General features: G+C 48.3%; 1 protein-coding gene across 3 annotated transcripts in view; it reads right to left on the bottom strand.

Moving 5' to 3' along the window:
- Positions 1 to 705: 705 nt before the first annotated feature.
- The window catches only part of MCFD2 (multiple coagulation factor deficiency 2, ER cargo receptor complex subunit), a 40163-nt gene continuing 29415 nt past the window's right edge, over positions 706 to 11453 (bottom strand). Inside the window, exons 1-4 of one of the 3 annotated variants that reach the window (XM_077749306.1) lie at positions 10757 to 10841; positions 4512 to 4672; positions 3569 to 3728; positions 706 to 2195 (exon numbers count right to left, since the gene is read on the bottom strand). In XM_077749306.1, the coding sequence (XP_077605432.1) occupies positions 2064 to 2195; positions 3569 to 3728; positions 4512 to 4672; positions 10757 to 10810 (507 nt within the window). In that variant the 5' untranslated portion in view covers positions 10811 to 10841 and the 3' untranslated portion in view covers positions 706 to 2063. Of the gene's footprint in view, positions 2196 to 3568; positions 3729 to 4511; positions 4673 to 10710; positions 10735 to 10756; positions 10842 to 11453 lie in introns of those variants that run through there. The other 2 variants (XM_077749308.1, XM_077749307.1) reach the window with 2 other exon arrangements.

The following is an 11453-nucleotide window of genomic DNA, read 5'->3' on the forward strand; positions in this document are numbered from 1 at the left end:
GATGTTCCTGATACATTCTGAAAAATCCTTCAGGTGGGCTATGAGGAGGCTAGAAGAGAGGAGGTCAAGGGTATGCAAGGAACATCGCTGTATCTCTAATATCACAGGCCCCTTTCCCCCCAGGGACATTTGCTAAACAGGACCACAAAGGCTAGCATGAAATAATTGCAGAGCCCACACATTAGATCCATCCAGAAGGGCAGCTCTGGATGCAGAGTCCAGGGCAGCATCCAAGGATCTTTGGGGGGCAAGGGATGGAGAAGGCAGTGGTTACCTTCCTTCCTTCCTTCCTTTTCAAATGGCAGAACAAGGTGTCATTCTCAAAATGCCAGGAAGCCTGTGCTTTTTGCCTGGGCCTGGGGGGCTTTCAGAAATGCTACCTAATTAAATTTTCTGGCAAAGAAAAGACAGTCACCAGACTCCAGGAGAAAACACTGTTATTTTCCTAAGCTAGACAATGCTGTCATAATCTGAACGTGGCCAGAGAAGAAAGGTCCAAAAAGCGATTTCATTCAGAAGAAGAAATGCATCAAGGCAGAAAGAGACTGATTACTGGGAGTCTATCCCCGCCAAAAAGAACAGGGCACAGCCAGGCAGGGTCACAGGACCTATGGTGGGGCAGGCGCATGGAAACGTCTGTCCTAAATAAACAAAACCTTCACGTCGGGGGGAGCAGAGCCCTATGTGGACAAAAATCAACAGCTCTTTATTTTGTTTCATCAGTTTTATTGGTCATATATCCAGGATTCAATATATAAATCTTTCAAAATAACTAGATATTACAAGAATAGTTTACAATTCAGCTCTGATTGCACAAATACTTGACACAGGAAACCATTTTTACAAATACATACATTTTCTTATAAGAATACTTTAATAACGAAAATAAGTCTCTATGTGTCTTACAGCAAATCCTATGCAGGTTTTTCCCCCCATTCAGCCATCATTTCAGGTTTTCTTTCACAGCGAGTCCACCACATCCAGGAGACCGAATTACAATCTGTTGCTGCTTCTCATTTTCAACCGTTACTGAGACTCGTGCTCTTAATCAAGAGTTTCTAGACTTCTTTTTTAAATCTTTCCTGATCTGAAAGAATTCACATATTTAAGCTAGAAGAGGTCATTTAAACCCCATGCCTTCTAAATACAGCTTGCAGCAATATGGGTGCTTCTCACTCCTCACTTAGGCAGGACCAGTGAGTGGCTTTATCCCAATGTGCCAAGCAGGAGGGATAAAGTCCTTGCATTCCTAATAGTTTCTAAGTCGCAAAAACAAACCCTAAGAATAAGGGTTAAATACTAATATTTAGAAAGCTAAAACATTTGCTAATGATTAGAATGCAGAACATTTTAAATTCAAAGTCTCCCCTAAGATGAAGACATAAAGAAAGGATATGGCAGTAGTTTTATAAAATACTGAAAAAAACCAAAAAATGCTAATCACATCAGTTGTTCCTCATTCCCAAAGTGCCAGAAGACAGAGAATCTCGGACTCTCTGGCTAGCTGAACTCGGTATCTGGCATCCTTCTTATGCCTTGAAACAGCCTGATACTCACTTGCTCGGGGTGATGACGTGGAAGACGTCATCATTCAGGCCAGGGGAACTCTGCAGAATACAGACCACCTTTACCTAAAGACACAGGATTCACCAGGGGAAACATCTGGAATTTATGCCATTCCCTCACTGTTACTGAAAACTGTGGCTACTTGGCAAAGCTTGTCTTACTATTCAGGTAGCACGAATGAAACCAAGAGACTAGCGGTATTCTACAGTCAAGTTCCTGAGTACTATGCTCCAATTAATTATCCAATATTCTTGAAAGGATTCCTTAATCAAGCTCTTGTCCAGTAAGAGATTTAACAGCACCTGGGGACTACGATATGTCCTGCTTCTCTTCTATTTCTCTTGATTTCTCTTTCTCACCCCAGTGTAACAAACTGCTGTAGGTTTTTACCAAAATGCTGTAGCAGTAGTTGGGAAGGAGTTATTTTGCATTACCCAAAGTGTTTCATCACATTATGACGGGTCACATTCGCATACAACTAGATGGCCAAACAATGTCTACTGCAGTGATTTTGCAAATTCCGCATAGTCAATGTATCCATCATTGTTTTTGTCATCGTCTCTCAAAACACCATCTATTAGATTAATCAGTTCAGCTTCACTCATTGGTGGTGCCTGTTCATTCGCTTCCTATAAAATACAAATTAGACAACGATGAGTCGCACATTTACTGGAAGTGCTTAGCTTAGGTCTAAAATGTCCATATTTGTGTGTCCGGAAACTTCTTCAATGTAGTATGTGGCTACTTCTAGGAATCCACAAACCATATATCAGATACAGAGTCAATTCATAATAATCCAGTTTAGAAATTATATTCGCCAGTTGAAAAGAAAGATGCAATCAAAGCAGGTCCTTGCTTATTTGTTTTAAAAATTACTATCCCCTCTTTTCTAATTACACAAGTAACACACATTCACTGGAGAAAGCTAGGTCTGGCTTACACAGAATTATGAGGTTCATAATCCCACAAACTCATCTTAGAGAAAAGCTGAGAACCCATGCTCTCCCGAGGGACAGCTCTGGGTCCAATGTGCTCTTTAAAGTGCAAACTGGACAGTGTCCTGGGGTCAGAACAAGAGGAAGGCACTGCCAACCAGGAGGATGTGTTACTATATGAGACGAAGGTGCTTCCCCTGCTCTGGAGGGAGCCGCAGCAGAGCTCACAGTGCCCAGTGCTACGCTAACGCTGTTCACGTCCTGGCGATTCCACCTTTGCTGCCTTTCCCACGCGTACCCTTTGCCCTCCTGTCGCCACCACCAGCCTCGCCTGCCAGGACTGCTGAACCCCAGGTCCTCTCCCTGATGCCAAGTCTCCCCACGTGCATCCGTCTGCCTCCCATGGCAAAGGCCCTTCCCGCGACACTGCCATTCTTCTGCACCCAGCCACTGTTGGCGCTCCCCACCGCCTTCAAAGCAAACCCGAATCTGCTCTCCTGCTAGCCACCAGGAGCACGCTCGCATCACCAGCTCTGCCTGTCCTCCTCTGCATACTACAGACTGCAGTGTGGCAGGGCAGGACAGACACCTGACCTGGGCACATCTGGGTTTCAGTTCCCTCACCTGAAAAACGGGGGTAAAAACAGTACCTGCCCGGGCCACTCACAGGCTCACCAAATGAGCTCTCTCACCCACTCGAGAAAGTGCTGTGTTAACCACTTCGTACAGAGCACTGTAGTTATTACTGAGTCCCTTGATCCCTCGGTTCGCCACCCTATAGTAAAACGGCTTCTCCCCTGCTCTGCATTTTGATGTGGTCTGTCCTTCAGGTGCTGGTTCTCAAGCTCCGGTGTGCAGCGGAGACTCCTGGGGCTTCTGCCTCAGGAGGCCACCTTGTGTGAGAAGCACCTCCGAACAGGAAAAGAGGCAGAACGGAGCGGTGGGCAGACAAAGGAGACACCGCAACACAGCTGTACAAGGACTGCATAAGTCGTCAAGACTGGGGACTGAACCTTCGGCGGGTGGCACTTTCTGAGCAGCTGCCCCCTGAGCTACCACAGACCTACCTCCTTATGGACGTGAGTGATGGCTGTGGAGAGCTCCAGGCCATCAAGCAAATTATTGCCATCATAATCATGCATTTTGAAATAATGGAGCTGCAGTTCTTGTGGGGACATCTCCGCCTCTGGTTTGTTGATGACGCCTTCTAGATGCTCCATGATATGCCTAAAAACCGATAGTTAGACTCAGACCACTTGGCAGCAACCCTGGGATCATGCCGAAATGTTAAGAGCTGAAAAGTTCAAGATCTCAAAGTTCACTCACCCCAGAAAAACCAAGAGAAAGAGTGGCAGAACACACGCATGATGACAGATGCAGGCAAGGCCATGAGCAAGGCAGGCAAAAAGTCAAACAGTTCACCTGTTAAGCTGGCAAGATTATGGGTGTTTTCCCTCTTTATTATTAGAATGTTGTTACAACAGTATGGAAGACGAGCAATTCAAAACATTTTTTTTGATCCAATTCAAGGATAACAAATTATGTGTGAGCCTGACTGGCCCAGGACAAAAGCTGCAACAAATTCAGTGTTCAAATGTGCCAGTAAAGAAAGAAAAAGCTCTGCTCAGTCCAAAAACCTCAGTCCTATCCTGGATTCTGTCATTCTGTCACTACTCTGTGTATGTGTGTGTGAGAATGGGTGTGTGTGCGTGTGCACATGCATGCATGCACACATGAGCGTGAATGTGGGAGGCGGCTTGTCTGTACGTCTGCGGTGAAAGAGAGAGACAGAAAGAATTCAGGCAAGTCATTTCTCTCATCTGGGCATCAAGATCCTCCATCTATGAAATGATGATGGAAAAAGACTGCCTGATTTACAGGTGGCTATAAGGAATAAATAATCATTCTTGGAAAATGTCAAGGAGCTGTACAAACAATAAAAGAAGAGTGGGTACCGACTGCAGCTGCAGGGGGGAGGCCCTGGGACCCCAGCCCTGGCTGGATACGTACTCTTGGTCGTGCACTGTATTCTTATCCAGGCCCATGCTGCCAGGATGGGAGAAGCTGGCCCCAGGCTCCTCGGCCCCGGCACCTGGAGCACAGATGGCCCAGAGCAGGCCACACAGGAAGGGGGTTCTGAGCAGCCGCAGAGATCTCATGGTCGCCGGCACCTGGGAGGTGGGGAACATAGAAGGTTCAGGTGAAAACCAGGGCTAAGGTTCTTTCAAAACGTGACAGTGTGCTCCTGGGGAAGGAACTCCGTGAAAGGAACAAAGTTGGGGAACAGAACATGTCCAACTGGACCTAAGGCCAGCTCTGCCACTACACTGGGATGACCTTGGGCACTCCAAGTCCCTATCAACCAAACAGGGGGTGGGAAGGCTCCATGACATTTCCTGGAGCTTCTTCAGAATGCCAAACAATTCAATGAGAGCTTAAGGGACCTGAAGATTATTCCTGCCTACAAGAGGTTTACAGTCTGGTGAAACACTTCCTGTGGAAAGCACTAATCAGGCAGAAAGTGAGGTGTCCTAAAGAAAAATTTAAAAACTGAGAGTTCAGAGCAAGAAATTTCCTCTGGGCGAGGGAAGATCAGCAAAGGCTGACAGACCTGGGGACACCGGAGCTGCGCCTGGATGGACAGGCGTGCCGTGGACGTGCAGGAACTGAAGGCAATGCTGTGAGCAGAGAAGCAGGTCAGACAAGTGGGAAAGACTCCAAGTCAGGGAGCCTCGAGGGTATGAAGCAGCCAGAGCGGTGGACAACAGGACACAGAGGTCGACCAGCTTTGCATGCTGGGCCAAGGAGGCTCAAGTTTCCAGAGGAAAGATGGGGGGCCATTGAGGATTTGCGAGTGGGAGATGAGACCAGAGCTTGGTTTCAGAATGGCTCATCCAGCAGCACAATGCGGGGAAGGTATTTAGTAGAGCGAGACCAGAGCTAGGAATGTGGCAGTTGAGGGGAAGCGATGAGGCAGGTCGGATCAAGACCTGCAGAAGGGGACCCAGGAAAGATGACATTAACCCCTGCCTCGTCCATGTCTCAGGACTGTGACAGGTAACCTGACCACTGTGAAAAAGCAGCGGAAAGGACAGTTACACAGACATTAGGGTTCCATCAAGTACTCCCGGAGTCTGGCTAGCCCTGCATCTGTGGTCAGTAAGACATAGCTACACAGTAAGTTCCTGAGGGTAGGAATGCTTCATTCCCAGGGCTCCCCACCAAGGCTCAAGCAGGCCTCTACGACTGGTGAAATTCAAAAGCCCAGTCTTTCCGGGGGCTTATAGACCAATCTCAAAAAGGAAGGTGAAGGACTGCCAGACCTCCACACCAACACAAGGACTATACATCCATCTCCTGAAAGCACAAATTCTGCTGGTGACAAGGGTCAGTGATTTCTAATGGGCCAACAGTAGCCACCAGCCCAAACCGACAGCAGTAATGAGAAAGCTTTAGGGTACTGGTCATTCCCTTACACCCACCACACACAGAGCTCCCTCCAAAGCCCCTGCTCCCTCCATTTCCGGTACTTGGGGCTGGCCAGGAGCTGTGTGGCAACCCTCTTACCCATCCCAAAAGGGGAGACTCTGGGTGAACGGCATCCCCACGACGTTCAGGAAAATTTCCCAAACCCATTTTGCCTATTTGTGGTAACCCCTTCAACAGTCCCTTCCTTAAGGGAACAACAGTTACTGGGGTGTAACTTCCAGAGAGCGAAAACGCAGCATCTAATGTTACAACTGCATAGGGACATCATAATGCAACGTCACACTTAACAGTAAGAAATGATTTTTAATATTTAATGAAAAAGAGCAGACTGCAAATCTGTGAAGAATAATTTTGTAAAAAAAAAAAAAAAGTGTGGGGGTGCCTGGGTGGTTCAGTCAGTTAAGCGTTCGACTTCAGCTCAGATCGTGATCTCACAGTTCATGGGTTCAAGCCCCGCGTTGGGCTCTGTGCTGACAGCTAGCTCAGAGCCTGGAGCCTGTTTCAGATTCTGTACCTTCTTCTCTCTCTCTGCCCCTCCCCTGCTCACGCTGTCTCTCTCTCTCTCAGAAATAAAGAAAAAACAATAGAAAAAAAAAAAGAAAAAAAGTGTGTATATTTCATACATAGAACAATGACTAAAAAATTGCTAAAAGATTATTTTCTGGGTTTTTTTTAATGTTTTTAAGTTCATTTATTTATTTTGAGAGAGTGAGCAGGAGCTTGAGTGGTTGAGGAACAGAGAGACGAGGAGATAAAGAATCACAAGGAGACTCTAAATTATCAGTGTGGAGCCCAATATGGGGCTTGAACTCATGAACTGCAAGATCATGACCTGAGCTGAAATCAAGTCAGATGTTTAACCAACTGAGCCACCCAGGCGCCCCAAAAGATTATTTTCTGAATTATGAGGCGTGATTCTGATTTTTCTTCTTTCTATTTCTCTATGGATTCTAAGGTTCCTACTATAAACATGTTTTTCTTTATAAATATGTATTTAAGGTAATTTACCCCATAATTTTGTTCAAATGTGTATGAATGGACTAAAAGGGGGGGGGGCTTTCATTTAATTCTCATCTGTAGAAAATAACTCAGGACCGGAAACTACATTTCCAGTTTTACCAAATAAAAGTGTCCAGACCCTGACAGGGCCAATGCCACTGCACCTGGTACCTGAAAACAAGGTCTCAAGTTACTCCCAGCAGTGACTGCCCAGGCCAGAGCAGAACAGCTTGGTCTAAGCACACATCTTGGAGTTCTGGGACAGGAGAGATCAGAGAGGGAAGCCGGTTCCTCCCAAGCCTCTTAGACTCATGCACAGTGGACATCTCTTTCTCCAGCAAGCATTCTTCAAATCTGAGTCTGGCTTAGGCATTCTTCCCATATGCTCCTGAGTGCCTCCCTTCAAAAGGGTCCAGTCTGAGAAAAGCTGTGAATGCGACCTTGAAACTTGCCTGATTACTTATAAGTGATTACTTATAAGTGCTCCCTGCTGGACTGAGCTCCATGAAGGCAGGGAGTGAACCACATTTCCAGCATAGGGCGGGGCGGGGAGGGTCCCGCACCTTCAGAGATATGCTGCCAAGTTCTGATGTCAGTGTAACTAAGCATAAAACTTTTTTGGAGATATCGATCAGATAGTTAAGTGATCAATGAACCCACAGCACCATTTCCTATAACTATGTGTTGGAAGGGATAGGTAATATAGTAACTATATTCTCCACATTCTCTCTTCTTCAGGGGAGGCAGAATAAAGGCCAAGAACCAGTTGCTGTGAACATGTCCCATTATGATTTGTTGCAGCGGGTTTCTAACAGAACAGAACAGAACAGAACAGAACAGAACAGAACAAAAGCCCAATCTACAAACTCAGAGGAGAAACTTTCCCTCAAGTGCTACAGGGAGAACAGGGAATCTACCACCTAACAAATTAAACTGTCACATTCAAAAAGAAACATAAGCAACTCCCCTTTGCCTGAGGAACATGTTGCATCACCCATACTCAAGGCCATGAGCAAACAGGCTGGTAGATAAGCTCCGGCAGTTCCTAAGCTCACTGCCTTCTTTGAGAAATTATAGAGGCCAGACTGGAAAAAAATCCAAAGGAGAGACTTCTGAAAGACCCTTGCTTTCAGACATCCTTCACAAGGAGAAGCCTCAGTCCTGGGAGGGAAGGAGCAGACCAGGCTCGGTAGCTGTCTCCTGCAGTGCCTGGAGTGTAACAGGGCTCCCTTCACCTTACCGCTCCAGCAGCCTCTTCCAAACCCAGAGCCTTTGCCCCCACCCCCACCCCCCCATTAACCAGTCTGCCCTCCTCCTTCCAGGCCCAGCTCAAATGTCATCTTGGGATTCTTCCAGCCACACGGATAGGTTCGTTCTCTCCTCCGACTTTAGTCTGCAGCCTCTCACAACATATAGTCTTCCCTCCCTCTGTGAGGGCCAGGAGCCTATCACCTCAGTGTCTCCCTTACTCTACTAATCACAAAGTGTAAGCTGACTGAAGAACAGCAGACCATCAGGTCTGATGCAGGGCAGTGGGTTTTGGCTCCTAGATATGCTGTTTCCTAGGACAGAAGACGTGGCCTAAGCTGGAAAAATAACCCCTTTGGAGCTCTCCCATGAGGGCTGGCCTGGCCAGCTTGGTCCACCCCCTCCTCCCATTGTGTCATTAGCCCTATCAGCATGTAAGAGTTTGGAGCCAGCCTTCCTCCCATAAAGAATGCACCAGCTGTTAGCATCTTTCTCTCATGCCAGGGGCCCTCAGTTAAGAATTCAAACTCAGGGGCACCTGGGTAGCTCAGTCGGTTGAGCGTCTGACTTCGGCTCAGGTCATGATCTCGCAGTTCATGGGTTCAAGCCCCACACGGGGCTCTGTGCTGAAAGCTCGGAGCCTGAGGCCTGCTTCAGGTTCTGTGTCTCCCTCTCTCTGCCCCTCCCCTGCTCACGCTCTGTCCCGCTCTCAGATATAAACATTAAAAACAAAATTTTTTTTTAAAAAGAGTATTCAAACTCAAAGCAGCTACAATCACCAATATCCAGACATCCTGTACCCAAAGTCAATGCCAAATAAAAACTCTGAACAGCACTTCCCCTTTATCACTGCTATGGTCCTGGACTAAAGGCAAGAATAGAACTAGCTTCCCAGGCCAAAGAAACTGCTACATGAGTTGGGGATTGAGAATTGGCGCTGAAAAGCAGGGCATTTAATAACCTGATCTATATGTTTATTTGGGGAGCCCAAGGAGTGGCCAGGCTTCATTATGCATTTAACCAACACACTCCTTACTAACAGCCTGGTGCCACAGAAGGTATTAAGGATAGGACAGCGGCCCAGACAGGCCCCTGTCACACTGATTCCAGCCTGATGGAAAAGAGAGACTAGTAAATAGACATCTATGGACTACCGCAGAAACCCCAACCCACACCTGGAGTAACACACAAGGGAGAAGGGGATTTTTTTTCAACTAAAGGATAGTACTTCAGGCAGACCGAAAAGATTGTAACCAACACCTAAGCCTGTAAGAAACTTGGTCCAATTCAGGCACTACAAAAGGTTCAAAAGGGTTGAAGACACAGTAGAGAGGGAGAGTTGGATGGAAGCATATGGTTAGCTTGTCTGAATAATACTGCAGGCTGGCAGAAAACTGAAATCTGCTACTCTGGGTTAAGCAGGAACTATACCTGGTCCATTTGGTAAGGAGGGTTGTTTGGCCAGGGGGCCTAATCGATTGGAACACAGTGAGGAAGAGAACTAGAGTAAGGTAAAAACAGGACAGGTCATGAAGGGCCCGTATAAGTTCTGTTCAAGAGCTCAGGACTGCCTTTGCCACATCCCATAGAGTTTGGATTGTTGTATTTTCATTTTCATTTCTTTCCATATATTTTTTAATTTCTTCTTTAATTGTCTGATTGGCCCATTCGTCCTTTAGTAGGGTGTTCTTTAACCTCCATGTTTTTGGAGGTTTTCCAGACTNCTATGAACAGAAAGGGAATGCGGGAAGGGAACTGGTGACACTATCAGGTCTGTGTTTTAAGATTATCACTCAGGTTTTCCAGTACAAAACAAAGTACAAAGGATCAAAAGACCAGGCAGGAGGCCCCTGAGGTAGGGCAGGGGCGAAACGATGGTGGCTTGAACTAGCTGAAGCAGAGGGACTGGGGATCAGGGACGAGGTTGGAAGTATTTAAGGGAGGTCTGTGATGGATTCCACTGGGTGGGTGAAGGAGTACCGAGCCGGGGGAGCAGGGGTGGTGGGTAAGAGTGACGCCCAGGTTTCTGGTTTCGGCACCGGGTGCATGGCAGTGCTGTGCCCAGACAGGGAATACAAGAGGAAGTCGGCTACCCCCGTCTTCCCACTCGCCTGGCCAGAAAAGACCTGTTTGTTGTGACCCCCTCTGGGACACAAAGTACCAGCGGTAGACGGAGAGTAACGCCCCAGGCCCGCGTGCAGGTGTCCCAAGAAGGCAGACACCGGCCCCAGCCGGACCCATCTAGCTTCAAAGGCCCTGGCGGCCTCTGTTCCAGGAGAGTGGCTATGCTCCCAGCAGCCTAAGCTTCCTGAGGCAGTTCAGAGGCCGAGACCCCTACTCAGGCTGCTCCCGCCCTCCACCCCCCGACCCGAGCCGGAGGCCCCGAGCCCGAGAGAGGTGCGGGAATCCCGCTCCACTGCGGACCCCTGAGTGCAGCCCCACCGACCTCCTTGCTCAGGGTCGAGTCACAGACCTCAGAGGCCGAAGGTCGGGCCTCGGCTCCACCCGCGTTCACTTACCTTGGCTGCACCAGTTTCCAAGCAGTTGTCTTCAGACGCGAAGCCTTCTAGCATGAGCCTCGCCAGCCCCCGTCCTCACAACGCTTTCCCTCGGCCCCGCCCCTCAGCCCGACCCGCCGTGCGCATGCGCGCCCCATCTGCCCGCCCGTTGGTGCCGCAGAGCCCCGCCCCTGCCCGGCGCGAGGCAGAGTGGACCGCTCGGGTGATTCCACGTGTAAACGGCTCAGGACGGGCTAGTCCCTGGCAGGCGCAGTTCCTTAGTCTGCCTCCCCGAAGGCGACAGTCGGTTCGGGCCTAAGCTGGGCCCCTTGAGCTTTCTGGGGCCCAGCAGGTTTCGAGGAATGTAGTCGGGCGTGGGACGTAGGATGGCTAATGGGGATGGGGCGGATGCTACAGCTGGCTTCCAGTCTGCCTCCACCTTTACAGGTTCCTAGGTTCCTCCAACCTAGGAATCCTAATTCTTTTCCTAATGAAATGTCTAGAAAACGCTGGAGACAGCCACGGATCCTGCGATTCCAAGATTGTCCTACTTCCAGCCTCCGCTTGCTGCAGTCCACAAACCGCTTCAGCTGCAAGACCTATTCATTTGTATAGAGTCCCACCCAAGATTTTATCGGCAGTCCAGTTCAACAATCACCTTACCTGTGCAGTTCGTGAAATCACCTGCTATCCCAATAGAAAGCGCTTCAAGGCCCCA

The sequence above is a fragment of the Crocuta crocuta genome, unplaced genomic scaffold (assembly GCF_008692635.1).
Source record: "Crocuta crocuta isolate KB4526 unplaced genomic scaffold, BGI_CrCroc_1.0 scaffold118, whole genome shotgun sequence".
Lineage (NCBI taxonomy): Eukaryota > Metazoa > Chordata > Mammalia > Carnivora > Hyaenidae > Crocuta > Crocuta crocuta.